General features: G+C 38.2%; 1 protein-coding gene across 1 annotated transcript in view; it reads left to right on the plus strand.

The window, feature by feature from the left end:
- Nucleotides 1–12,478, plus strand: part of DNAJC12 (DnaJ heat shock protein family (Hsp40) member C12) — a 28,989-nt gene extending 16,511 nt beyond the window's left edge. Inside the window, exons 4-5 of the mRNA XM_007456474.1 lie at nt 6,748–6,952; nt 12,384–12,478. Of these exons, the coding sequence (XP_007456536.1) occupies nt 6,748–6,952; nt 12,384–12,478 (300 nt within the window). The remainder of the gene's footprint in view (nt 1–6,747; nt 6,953–12,383) is intronic.
- The last annotated feature ends 392 nt before the right edge of the window (nt 12,479–12,870 follow it).

Genomic DNA, 12,870 nt, shown 5'->3' on the forward strand with positions numbered 1-12,870 from the left:
TTGAACCATTGCAAATTCATATTCTCCATCTTTTTAGTTCAGATGAGCCTGTTCTCTTCTCAAGGCTTAATAAATTCAATAAAAAACAGGACCTGGGCTTCCCTGGTGGTGCGGTGGTTGGGAGTCCGCCTGCGGATGCAGGGGACACGGGTTTGTGCCCCGGTTCGGGAAGATCCTACATGCTGTGGAGTGGCTGGGCCCATGAGCCATGGCCGCTGAGCCTGCACGTCCGGAGCCTGTGCTCTGCAACGGGAGAGGCCAGGACAGTGAGAGGCCCGTGTACCGAAAAAAAAAAAAAAAAAGGGACCTAATTAATCAAAGAAAGTTGTAAATTATTTGTAAATTATTCCCATTATTAATTCTGGTGAAAGAATTTTTAGATAGATGCAGAGACTTTTTAAACCATTGTGTTATTTTCCTTCATGGCATTAAAAAATCTAAATACAAAATAATCTCTGTAATTACTGTGTTATGTATTTATTTTGTTCTTCCATGGACCTTTGTAGATTGTAGAGAAAATGTAATTTTAAAGGTTTTTACATTCTTTTGTGTGTGTGTGTGGTAGGCGGGCCTCTAACTGCCGTGGCCTCTCCCGCTGCGGAGCACAGGCTCCGAACGTGCAAGCTCAGCGACCACGGCGCACAGGCCCAGCCGCTCGACGGCATGTGGGATCTTCCCGGACTGGGGCATGAACCCGCGTCCTTTGTATCAGAAGGCGGACTCTCAACCTCTGTGCCACCAGGGAAACCCAGGTTTTATTTTAGAATTAGTGTATAAAGTGATTCACATCTCTTGAATTACAGCTCTTCAAGGTTACATTTAGATTCCTTCTGGATAGTTTTTATTTTAAGGAGACTTGAGCAAATTGTTTTGTCACTGATAAAAAACCTGCAACAATGAGGGAGGGTCTTTGAAGTAATGGGGAAGAACAATGAAAAACTCTCAAAGTATGTAGTTAAAGCCACTCTACATAACATGTAAACTGTTTTCTTAGTCTCATTTTGGAATGCAGTGTATATTCAAATGGTTTAAGGTGGGTTAAGTATTTATGAAGGACTAACCATAAGATTGTTGAATATATACACAAAATAACTAGAGAGAATCTCTAAAAAAAATAGTGACAGCTTCACATACACAAAAATAAGATTTTTTTCTTTTACATTGTGTATATCCAAAATTCCTAGTTAACCCTGACTAAATAAACATTGTTCTGCCACCTCTACATAACTATATTTCTAGTCTCTTGAGTGCTACACACTGTAACTGCTACTGAATTAGTGACCCTTGTTATTTTAATGCCTTTTGATTTATAGTTCATTTTTCTTGATGATCCACTGAACTCTATTACTTAACTTTAACTGCTAATATCAAGTTAGCTGTGGATTTTTCAAAAACTGTTCTCTAAGCCCCTGCTCTAATTTATATTGCAGACGTCTTTCCATTAACTACTAATGTCCTGTCTCCAAACACATCATTTCTGCTTAGAATTTAGCTTAACTATGAACTCTTTGAGGTCTTACAATAATTACATATCAGATCTTACTGGCTGCATCATTAGTCTTGTCAGCAAAGTTGAAATATTATGCTGGGCTAGCATTTGGTTCAGGATTTATTTTTGTTAGTGGTACAAAAATGATGAGATGCATATCCTACTTTCAATCAGCAGTGATATTTTTCCTTGCACAGTCTTCTTTGGGCTCAACCTTGTCGTTTCTGACTTACTTTTGTTCTATTCCCCAGTGAACTTTGAAACCCCTATACCAAATTTCATGTGTTTTGTACCTCATTCGATAGATTTTCTGAAACTTCCTTTCTGTTCTAATCCTCACAGTGACTTCTGCATGTGAAAACCTCACCTCTCTCTATAACATTTTAGTTGTTGTTTTTTTGTCTGTGTGCATTTCATTTGTCCATCCTTTCACACTCACTACTCTAGAGAAATTAATAACAATTGCCATACCTAGTATTGTTCATCACCTATGAGATCACCATCTTTTTGTAGATAAACATCACCATTAGGGTGTTTGGATTAGGTATATTACATAGGTCATTCTGACAATAAAATGGTTATAATTTAGGATTATAGGTGAAATTTTAGGTGACGTTTATCTAAAACACATCTGCCTGTTCTCTTGCCCTAAAAGTGCAGGACAAATCACAATGCACTTTTGCAGCGTCACACAGGTTCATATTACAGGAATCTCCTTGGGAGAATTCCTCAAATGAACCATAGCTTCAGGGTGGACACATTTCTATCATCCAAGAGTGATGAAACTCTAACTGGTATTTTTTTTTCCTCACACCAAGTCCCTGTCACTTCACTAGCTATTAAGTTTTCTTTTCCATTTTAGAAGTTCCTCCTGATAGTCTAATTTGTAAAAATATTTTAAGAATTCATTCAGGTCAGTGAATATGCTGGAAATTTAAGTCTAGATATGTGATGTTGGTTTAAAAAAAGGGACTATGAAGTGAGGACTTCAGTAACTGTGGCCTTTGGGATCTTGGAATAACTTGAAAACAGACACCTTTCCAGCTCAAAGAATCTTAGAGAAATCATCGTTGTCTTGCTAAATGGTTTTACCCCAAGGGATCCAGGGTATGAATGGCTCTCCCTCTTGCTCCAAAATATATGGCTTTAGGATGGTTGTGGGAAAATGGTTGCAGTCAAAATAAAATTCTCATAAGCCGTTAAAAATGTCTCAAGCTGTACCAATTGCTACAAATGCTTTCAAAGTATTTACTATAGGTCAGTCATTAACCCTCACCACCCATCTAAGGCAGACTGTAGGCACTTTTATTCCAAGAGAAAAGTACTGAGGCAAGAGTTGAGGGCTCCCCTGGTGGTGCAGTGGTTGAGAGTCCGCCTGCCAATGCAGGGGACACGGGGTTCGTGCCCCGGTCCGGGAAGATCCCACTTGCCGCGGAGCGGCTGGACCCATGAGCCATGGCCACTGACCCTGTGCGTCCGGAGCCTGTGCTCCACAACGGGAGAGGCCACAACAGTGAGAGGCCTGTGTACTGCAAAAAAAAAAAAAAAAAAAAAAAATTTGATACATTGTATACAGACCACCTAGCTGACCTGTGATACATACATCTAACGTTTTCAGCTCTCTGGGTCCTGAATTCTTGAATTTCTTCCTCTCAGTTTTTCACTAACTTTCTCAATATCTTTCCCCCTCCACAAACGAAGCCACTGGCCAGCCTCCTCTATTCCGCTCACATGCAAAAAACCCAAGAAACTAAGCAAACAAAACAACAAACCAAACCAAAACCAGATTATATTTTACACTAGCTAAGGCCATTGCCTCTTTTTAAAATTAACATTTTTATTTTGATATAAAACCTACAGAACAAAATGCTTAAAACCTGCATTTACAGTTTAGCAAGTGGCTGTGAAGTGTATACTCTGTATACACCACCCCTCACCCCAACACACATATTACTGGCACTGAGAAGCTCCCTCCTTATATTGATATATTTTGGCAACCAAAACTCAATCTAATTTTTAAACTCTAGTTGTATATAATCTTGTCATAGAAAATTTAGAACACACCAGAAAATAAAAAGAAAGAAAAAAGAAAAGAAAAAACAACTTCACAATGCTGCCATGCAAAGATAACCCCATTTGTATTTTGGTACATTTCCTTCCAGTGTTTTCTGCCCTTCATTTGTTACTGTGGGAGCTGGTTACACTGAATGGTGGCAGTAACTGCTTTATGGGGTCTTTTTTTTGGGGAAGAGGATTCAGGATGACGCTCCTTTGCAGTTGGGGAGAGATAGGTTGAATGTGGGAAGAAGTGAGTTCTCAGGTTGGATTAGGGCAGAAGGCTTGAAGATACTTAAGGTTTTAGGCTGTGTACAGGCTATATTGCCCTCCAGTCTGTATATTTTATGTATATGTATCTATCTATATATTTATATATCTATATTTGAATATATCTTTCCAGCTTTTCATTTAGTTGAGATCATGCTATTTGTGATCATATTGGCTATTATTTATAAACACCATGTCATTAACATTTCCCAATTCTCTTAAAAAACGATGATGAACAGATTTATTTAAAAGAGTCCAAGAAGGCATTTTACCCCTTTGTACCCTTTTCTTCATGGTGAGGTGCTTCTCCTGGCTCCTGCCTGTGTGGACAGTGTTAATGCTCCTGAGACAAGTTGTAAGAACTTGTGGTATCTCTCTAAGCTCTTTAGGATGCTAGTAATTTCTGCCCCTTCCCCGCCACCCCCCACTTCCCACCTCCCTCCACCCCACATAGCGAACTTGGCCAAACACACACGTAATGGGCCTCCGCCTGCCTACATTGATTTGTTTAAACTAGCAAATAAAGTGGTGCTCTGGGGAGAAGTTGGCAACCGCAGTATTTTGAGATACTTAAGACCTCAGTGTGCTAAAGATGAAAAGCCCGAGGCCCCTTGCAACAAGGGGCACGTGTGTAGCAGAGGCAGTGGCCCCTGCCATGGTTTGTGGCACAGTTTTTTTTTTTTTTGTGGCACAGTTTTTAAATGTCACAACTTCTGAGCTTATTCGCTAAGCCTTGGACTTTAGAAAAATCAATGTTTTATTTGGTTTGGTTTCTTTGCTTTGCTTTTATTCTGTTTTTTTGCAGCACAGGAAAAGAATATCTTGGATATTAGGAGGATAATATATTCTGGGTTTTAAAGTTGCCCAAATATGTGGCTTATGGGTTTTTCTTGGGTTTCTGAGCAACAGAGGTTGTATGTTACTGTTCAGCAGTGCTTCACAAATAGCATCCCATAATATCCAGATGAGGTTTCAAGAAACAGTTATGTTTATGATTTTGGTTGATGTCAGGGCTAATTATTCTACTTGAAATCTTCTTGACACAGCAAACTCTCACTCTTTCTTACTCTGTATTCATCTATTTGTCTTTTCATTTATCTACCCATCCATCCAATTTTAAACATTTTAATAGGAAACACAGGGAGTTTCCTGACGGTCCAGTGGTTACGAGTGGTGCTTTTACTGTTGTGGCCCAGGTTCAATCCCTGGTCAGGGAACTCAGATTCCGCAAACCGCACAGTGCAGCCAAAAAAAAAAAAAAAAAAAAAAAAAAAAGACAAAGGAAATACATATACAGGACACACGTGAAAAAGGTACAAAAGGATGTATGGGGAAAAGTAATTGTCTTGTGCTTTTGTTCCATTTTGAAGATCCATTTTTCATTTTTTCCTCACTCCTGACACTACCATCAGAAGCCAGAGCTAGGCTGGAAAAATTACACCATTAAGTTACTTGACAAAGGACCACCACCCAAGTATATTGGACGCAGTTCTAGGATGTCAGGTTTCTGGGGGGTGTTTTCAAGTGTTTTGGGTCTTGTGTTTGTCTAAAAATATAAAAGTTTTACCAGAAGTTAGTGGGCAATGCACACCACTTGATTTATGGTCCCTGATTTTTTAAAATTGTAAATTAAAAAATATAATAAAACAACACTTTTGTTTAAAAAAATCAAAATAGTACAATAGGATATGTAATAAAAAGTGAGTCCATCCTTATTCCAGACTCCAGTTCTACTCCCCTCTCTCAGAAAGCCACCATTGCAGTTTCTTGTGTTTCCTTCCGGAAACCTTCCATACAGTATACACATACACATTCATATTATTATTAAAAAATGGAAAGATATTTAGAAAGTTCTCATTATTTTGATGATAACCGGACTTTAAATGAATCCACTTAAAATTAGGACAAATATTTCACAGTAAATATTGACTTTCTGCTTTGTGCCATGAGTTTTCTTAAAGAGAAGATGTATAACCCAGAATTCTAATATTTGCCAACTCTTCATTGATCATGGCTGGATGGAAGGTCACAATAGTAGAGTGGGGGTAGTAGTTACAACAGTAGTTAGGTTTAATCTCTGGCATGGCTCAAGGTACACAGCCCAATTGTCTGTTTTTTGATAGTAAAATACACAGAAAACTTACCATTTTAACCATTTTAAAGTGTACATTTCAGTGGCATTAAGTACATTCCCAATGTTGTTTACCCATCATCACTATCTAGTTCTAGAACTTTTTCATCACTCCAAAAGGAAACCCTGTACCTGTTAGCAATCACTCCCTATTCCCCTCTCTCCAGCTTCTGGTAATCACTAATCTGCTTTCTATCTGTATGGATTTGTCTATTCTGGAATTATACAATATGTGCATTTTATTTCTGGCTTCTTTTACTAAGCATAATGTTTTCAAGGTTTATCCACTTTGTAGTACTTTCCTCCTTTTTAATGGCCAAATAATATTCCATTGTATGAATATGCCACATTTTTGTTTATTCATTCATGAATTGATGGACATTTGGATTGTTTCCACCTTTTGGCTCTTGTGACTAGTGCTGCTATGAACACTTGTGTTTAAGTTTTTCTTTGAACACTTGTTTTCAATTCTTTTGTGTCTAGGAATTGAATTGCTGGGTCATATGGTAATTTTATGCCTAATTTTCTAAGGAAACATCTCATTCTTTGAAACTCTCTGATGCTGGTCCCTTTGCTTTCTACCAGGATATGGATTTCTCCTTATATCATTAGTTTTCCAAATCAGTGAGGATTAATTGATTAACATCTGAATTAATTGATTAATATCTGGCTAATAGTCAAGTCTAACATTTTGTTAATCAGCACTATAATAGTAGGTTAGGTGTTACCACATATTGAATTTTAAATATAGAAACTATATAATATTGATTTTATGTTATACATCTGCTTTCAATTAACGTAGTCAATGCACTGGGCTGCCAGAAGTAAAAAAGATCTGATGTTGGAAGAATCTGACCAGACTCATACCGATAAAATTGAAAATGAGGAACGGAATGAGCAAAAAGAGATAAAGAATGAGGAGTTCAGTCCAACCACAGAGAAAATGGAGCAAAAAGAATCCAAATCCATGGAGAAGTCATTCTCCTCACAAAATCCAGATTCTCCAGGTAAGTCATGTCATGTAGCTTTGCAGAACAGAGAAGGTGTGAAATTAAAAGGCTCGTTTTATATTGTATTTATTCTCAACCTTTCCAGCTACATAGTAGTGCCAAATATAAGGGTTGGTTTAGCACCTTAAAAGATACTTACCTAGCATTGACACAGAAACTAGAAGATATATTCCTTAATACATTCCTTGCAAGGGAAAACTTGAGACATTTCTGGGATCGTCATCTGCTTTACTGAAACAGTACTAGCTAACATGTGTTGGGAATTTACTATGTGTAGTTCTTTACATATATTACTTTACATCTATTATCTTGTTTAATATTAATTTTACATATATTAATTTATTTAATCCTCATTACAAGTTTGTGAGGTTGGTACCAATATTATAAATTTATTTATTTATTTTTATTTTTGGCTGCATTGGGTCTTCGTTGCTGTGCGCAGGCCCTCTCCAGTTGCGGCCAGTGGCGGCCACTCTTCGTTGTGGTGAGTGGGCCCCTCATTGCAGTGGCCTCTCTTGTTGTGGAGCACAGGCTCCAGGCGTGCGGGCCTCAGCAGTTGTGGCACGCAGGTTCTAGAGCGCAGGCTCAGTAGCCATAGCGCACAGGCCGAGTTGCTCTGTGGCATGTGGGATCTTCCCGGGCCAGGGATCAAACCCATGTCCCCTGCATTGGCAGGCGGACTCCCAACCACTGCACCAGCAGGGAAGCCCAGGTTGGTACCAATATTATTCTCATTTGTATAGATGAGAAAACTGAAGCCTAGAGAGGTTGAATAATTTTCTCAAGGTTATCCAGCTTGTATGTGGCAGGGAAGGGGTCTGAACTAAGGCAGTTTGGTTGCAGAGTCTGCATTCAAAGGCATTGCACTATCCTGAGAAGATACCTTACCTGTAAGTAGATTTATAGACATCTGACCCATGTATATATCCACTGAAGCAGGGTATTACAGAGGTTAAACTCTCGGCTCCCCAGCTGTACTACCTGGGTTCACATACTAGCTCTACCATTTATTATCTGTATTACTTGGTAAAAGTTACTTAACTTCTCTACATTTCAGTTTTCTCATCTACAAAATAGAGATCAGAATGGTACCTTCTCATAATGTTACCATGAGGATTAAATGAGACGATCCATGCAAAATGCTTAGCACAGTGATTTGCCTACAGCAGGCCCTGGATAATTGTTAGCTATTGTTATCATTTCTTTGTCTATCTGCCCATCCCACTGTATGTATCTTGTACATGTGTGTTATGTATACACACGTTAACTGTCCTCCAAATTCTTGATTCTCATGGTTGTGATACAACACCCCACTAGAATTTAGCCTTTAAGTAAAAGGTTCCTGAATGTTCTCGAACACTTCTTACAAAAAAGAAGGTAATTCGATAGTTTGTGGTGAACTATAGTCTTTCTAGAGATAGTCACTTCAAAACTCTCTCTGGGGAGAACTTTTACATGCTCACTACTTGTTGGGAAGAAAGATTCTTAGAGCTTCAATTCAGGGGCCTCTGCTGGTTACCCAAGAGATCCTTTCACAGAGCCTGCAGTTGACTGCATCAGCTGCATAACTGGCAGTGGTTATAATATAACAAACCAATCAAAGCAGAAGCTTGAATGTCCTAAAAACATAGGCAAACATACACATACAAACACCCACCCACAGGCATTCACAGGCAAACACGTGAATGTTTCTCCATTTAGCCTTGGAATGTTCAGATCTGAGCTTCCGGAACGCTTGGGGCCTCCCTGTGACTTTATGTTTCAGATTCAGACCTATTCTGAGTTCACCAGAGTTGAGGCGGTTGATCACATCAGATTCTCACACTGAGGCCCCACTTAAATCCCTTTCATAAGATTCTATAAAATTTTCTCTTTCTTTTCAAAAAAAGTTATTTATATATTCAAAAACCCCAAAGTAATATGAGCTTATCATTAAAAATTCAAAGAATCACATAGACAACAATTTAGTGTCTACCCTAGTCTCATCCTTCTCTGCTTCTACTTCCTGAAGTAACCAATGCAGATGCCCAGGTGTGTCTCCTTCCATAGCCTTTGTTTGTCTATGCTAACAAAGGCATGTATAAGCATATGTTCGTTTGTGAGGGCTTTACAAATAAAGATTGGGGTTATACTGTGCTCATTCCTCTCTGTTATACAGTAGCTAAGAGCACAGACTCTGGAACCAGAGCCTAGCTTTTCCCACTGATGAGTTGTGTGACCTTGGGCAAGTGAGATAACCTCTGTATTTGCATTTTCTTATCTCTATATATTAGTTAAAATGTTTGTGTCTACCTCTACCTTGTAAAGTCTTTTTTTTTTTTTTTTTTGGCTGGGCTGGATCTTTGTTGCTGCGCGTGGGCTTTCTCTGGTTGCGGTGCGCGGGCTTCTCATTGTGGTGGCTTCTCTTGTTGCAGAGCACGGCCTCTAGGCATGCTGGCTTCAGTAGTTGTGGCTCACGGGCTCTAGAGCACAGGCTCAGTAATTGTGGTGCACGGGATTAGTTGCTTGGCGGCATGTGGGGTCTTCCTGGACCAGGGATCGAACCCGTGTGCCCTGCATTGGCAGGCGGATTCTTAACCACTGCGCCCCCAGGGAAGCCTTTTTTTTTTTTTTTTTGGTAAGGTCTTTTTGATAAGTAAATAACATATGTAAAATATTTAGACCTCGTACATGGCCATTGCTTTTTTTTTTTTTTTGCGGTATGCAGGCCTTACACTGTTGTGGCCTCTCCCGTTGTAGAGCACAGGCTCCAGACGTGCAGGCTCAGCGGCCATGGCTCACGGGCCCAGCCTCTCCGCGGCATGTGGGATCTTCCCGGACCGGGGCACGAACCTGTGTCCCCTGCATCAGCAGGCGGACTCTCAACCACTGTGCCACCAGGGAAGCCCGGCCATTGCTTTTTTAATGTTAGCTTTTATTACTATGGGACTCCTCCTTAGACCCTTATATTTAGAATGAACTCATTAGAATGAACAGCTGATAAATATTCCACAGTGTAGATATATTGTAATTTACTCAGAACAGATTGTGATGCCAGTTTTGATACCCTCACATTGTGAAACGTATTCTCTTACTGTGGTTGAGGAATGAAGCAGAGGGGGTGAGAGGAGGGAGAATCACTGTTTTGAAAGCTGTTGTTGGAGAATAAGAATTACGCAATTTTGCTGAAAGCTGCATTTACCAGTATTTTCTTAATGTCGTTTAAGAGATTATTGGCTGTTCTGAGTAGTGCCTTAAAGTTGGGGTTTCATATGCCAAAGCACAGTTGCCTGATTATTTATAATTTCATTTGACTGCAGTGTAAATTTTTATAACATCAGCATTTAAGAAATATTATTTATGTCAGCTTTACCAAGCCCTGAGTGGCTTCCCACATAACTTTTCAGCATTTTTGTTAATTTCCTCAAGCAGTGCTTGGTATTTACTTTGAAGTTTGCCTTTTGATGCCTCTTCTGTGATGAGCTTCTATTAAATACTCCCCATGATTTTCTGATTCTTCATTGCAACCAGGAAAATAAGGAGCACGGCATCTGAAAACCCATGTGCGAAACAATCTTACTTTTACTTTCTTTTCATTTAAATATGCAATAAATGTGCCTTCTGATGAATACAATTCTAGAATCAAACATCCTGGAGTAAAAAAAAAACAAATGTAGCAGATGCTGTTCATGTGCTAACATATCCTCTGGGCATTGCCAACCCTACGGCTCCCACCAGAGTGCTTTCTCTGGCACTGGGTCCGGCTTGGCAGCAGTGAGCGGGCAGTTAAGTACCAGGGAGTAAACATGCTGTGGGTGTAGCCATCAGATGATAATGAATGGGAGTGGGAGGCTAAATTCCCCAGCACCTTCACCCCTCAAGTAGAATAACTCTCAGGGGTCTTTACAGACTTGGTTCCTTTCCCCACCAGGGTCTCATGGGATCAACTCCCCAAGTTAGCCACTTGAATTCAAATTCTTGTCTGGGGTCTACTTCTAGGGGTACCCAAACTCGAAAACATCTTTTCAAACTACAGAAATAACATGTATTTAGTGTAGAAATGTGAGAAAATATGGTCAAGCAAAAGGAAGAAAATACAATAACTTGTAGTCTTACCACTTAGGGAAATATGTATTATTGTTATTTTGGTATATTTTAAGATATGTTAGTATACCTAAAATGAAAAGGATATTACTGTACATATTTTGTGTGTGTGTTTCAATTACAGGTTGTCAGAAACAATTTCCTTTTTGCTTTTTCCCCAAATGGCAATTCTTTAGATTTTTTTCTCTGATAGTTCTAAAGAAAGTGCAGATCCTATTTTCCTGGGATAATCACTGTCAACTATTCTGTGTATATTTTTCCTACTACATATTTAGATAATATTTTAAATATCAATGGAGGCATATTTAATATATTATTCTGTAACCTGCTTTTTCATTAGCAATATTATAAAAGTAAAAAATGATACAAGGCATACTTGTTCATTGCAGAAAAATAAGAAAATACAGATAAACAAAAAAAGAGTATAAAAAATGAAAATCATATCTATTCCAACTCTTCAGGAATAGTTACTGTTAAGATTTAGGGGTAATTACTCAGAGACTTAAAAAGTTTTTATATAAATACCCATGTAAATATGAATTTATGAATGAGATCATGCTGTCTAAACTGTTTCATAACTACCAGTAACTTAGCAATATGTTATGAACATTGTTCTATGATGATAAATATTAAAACATTGTTAATGACTATATCAAAGCCTTTTAACCAATTTTCTATTACTGAAGATTTAGACTGTTTCTTTATTTTTTAAACATTTACAAATGGTATCATAATAAACATCCTTAGAGTTAAGCCCTTGAGCACATCATGATTATTTCATTAGGATAAATTTCTAGAAGTAGAATTATTGGCTTAAAGGTTTATACATTTTAATGAGTTTGATAAATATTGCCAAATTGCCTGCTAGAAGAGTTTTGCCAGTTTACACTTCCTCCAGTAGAGAATGAAAATGACCTTTTCTCTAGTTTTCAACAAAGTTGTTTATTAGAATTAAAAAAAAAATCTTACTACTGTGGAATAAATTATCTGTATTTCCAGGGATCCTTTCCATTGACCTTCTACTTTTGACAGCTGTTTGAAAGTAGTTTCCAGTTTGCTTGCAGATGAATTGTCAAAATTCCCACCACTGGAAGTATCTATAAATATCTTTTTATTAATAAGCATTTAAACACGTAAGGCCCTCTCATCCATATAAACCAATTCCTGTTCATAAGGATTCAATAGTCTGCTTATCCATTTATGTAAGATATTAATTCACACCAAAGACTTACCCTTACATTTCACTTATTGCAATGAAATCTAATCAACAAGCTTTTTTACTATTATAAATAAGCTTGACTTTTCCTACCTCTGATTTTAAAATATTCTCTTCTCTCTTCTACAGGTTTTTCAGATGTGAACTGTTGGCACCTTCGTTTCCGCTGGTCTGGGGATGCTCCTTCAGAACTCCTGAGGAAATTCAGAAACTATGAAATATGAAATGTCCCTGCTCCACAGAGGGGAGAGGGGGAGGGAGAGGGAGAGGGAGGGAGGGAGAGAGAGAAAGAGAGATAGAGAGAGAGAGAGAGAGAGATCATTCTCTGTGCTGCCAACATACAGCCTTTGTTCAAATCTTAAAAATGTCATGTTTGTGAATTGCTGAGTACCAATTAATTCCTCCATCCTTGATCCTGTTCTCTCAATATATTTTCTAAACAAGAAAATTTTCAGACTAGTTTCTTTCAATATTTGAGTAAATTACAGCTCTTAGATCCAGAGTAGATTGTATTATGTGTGTTTTCCTGTTAATGTTATTTATAGAAATCCATTAAAAATCGATCTCTATATTTAAATATTTCATTGATATACCACAATCTTTATGAGTGCTAGAT

This window comes from Lipotes vexillifer, unplaced genomic scaffold (genome assembly GCF_000442215.2).
Source record: "Lipotes vexillifer unplaced genomic scaffold, Lipotes_vexillifer_v1.1 scaffold520, whole genome shotgun sequence".
Classification (NCBI taxonomy): Eukaryota; Metazoa; Chordata; class Mammalia; order Artiodactyla; family Lipotidae; genus Lipotes; species Lipotes vexillifer.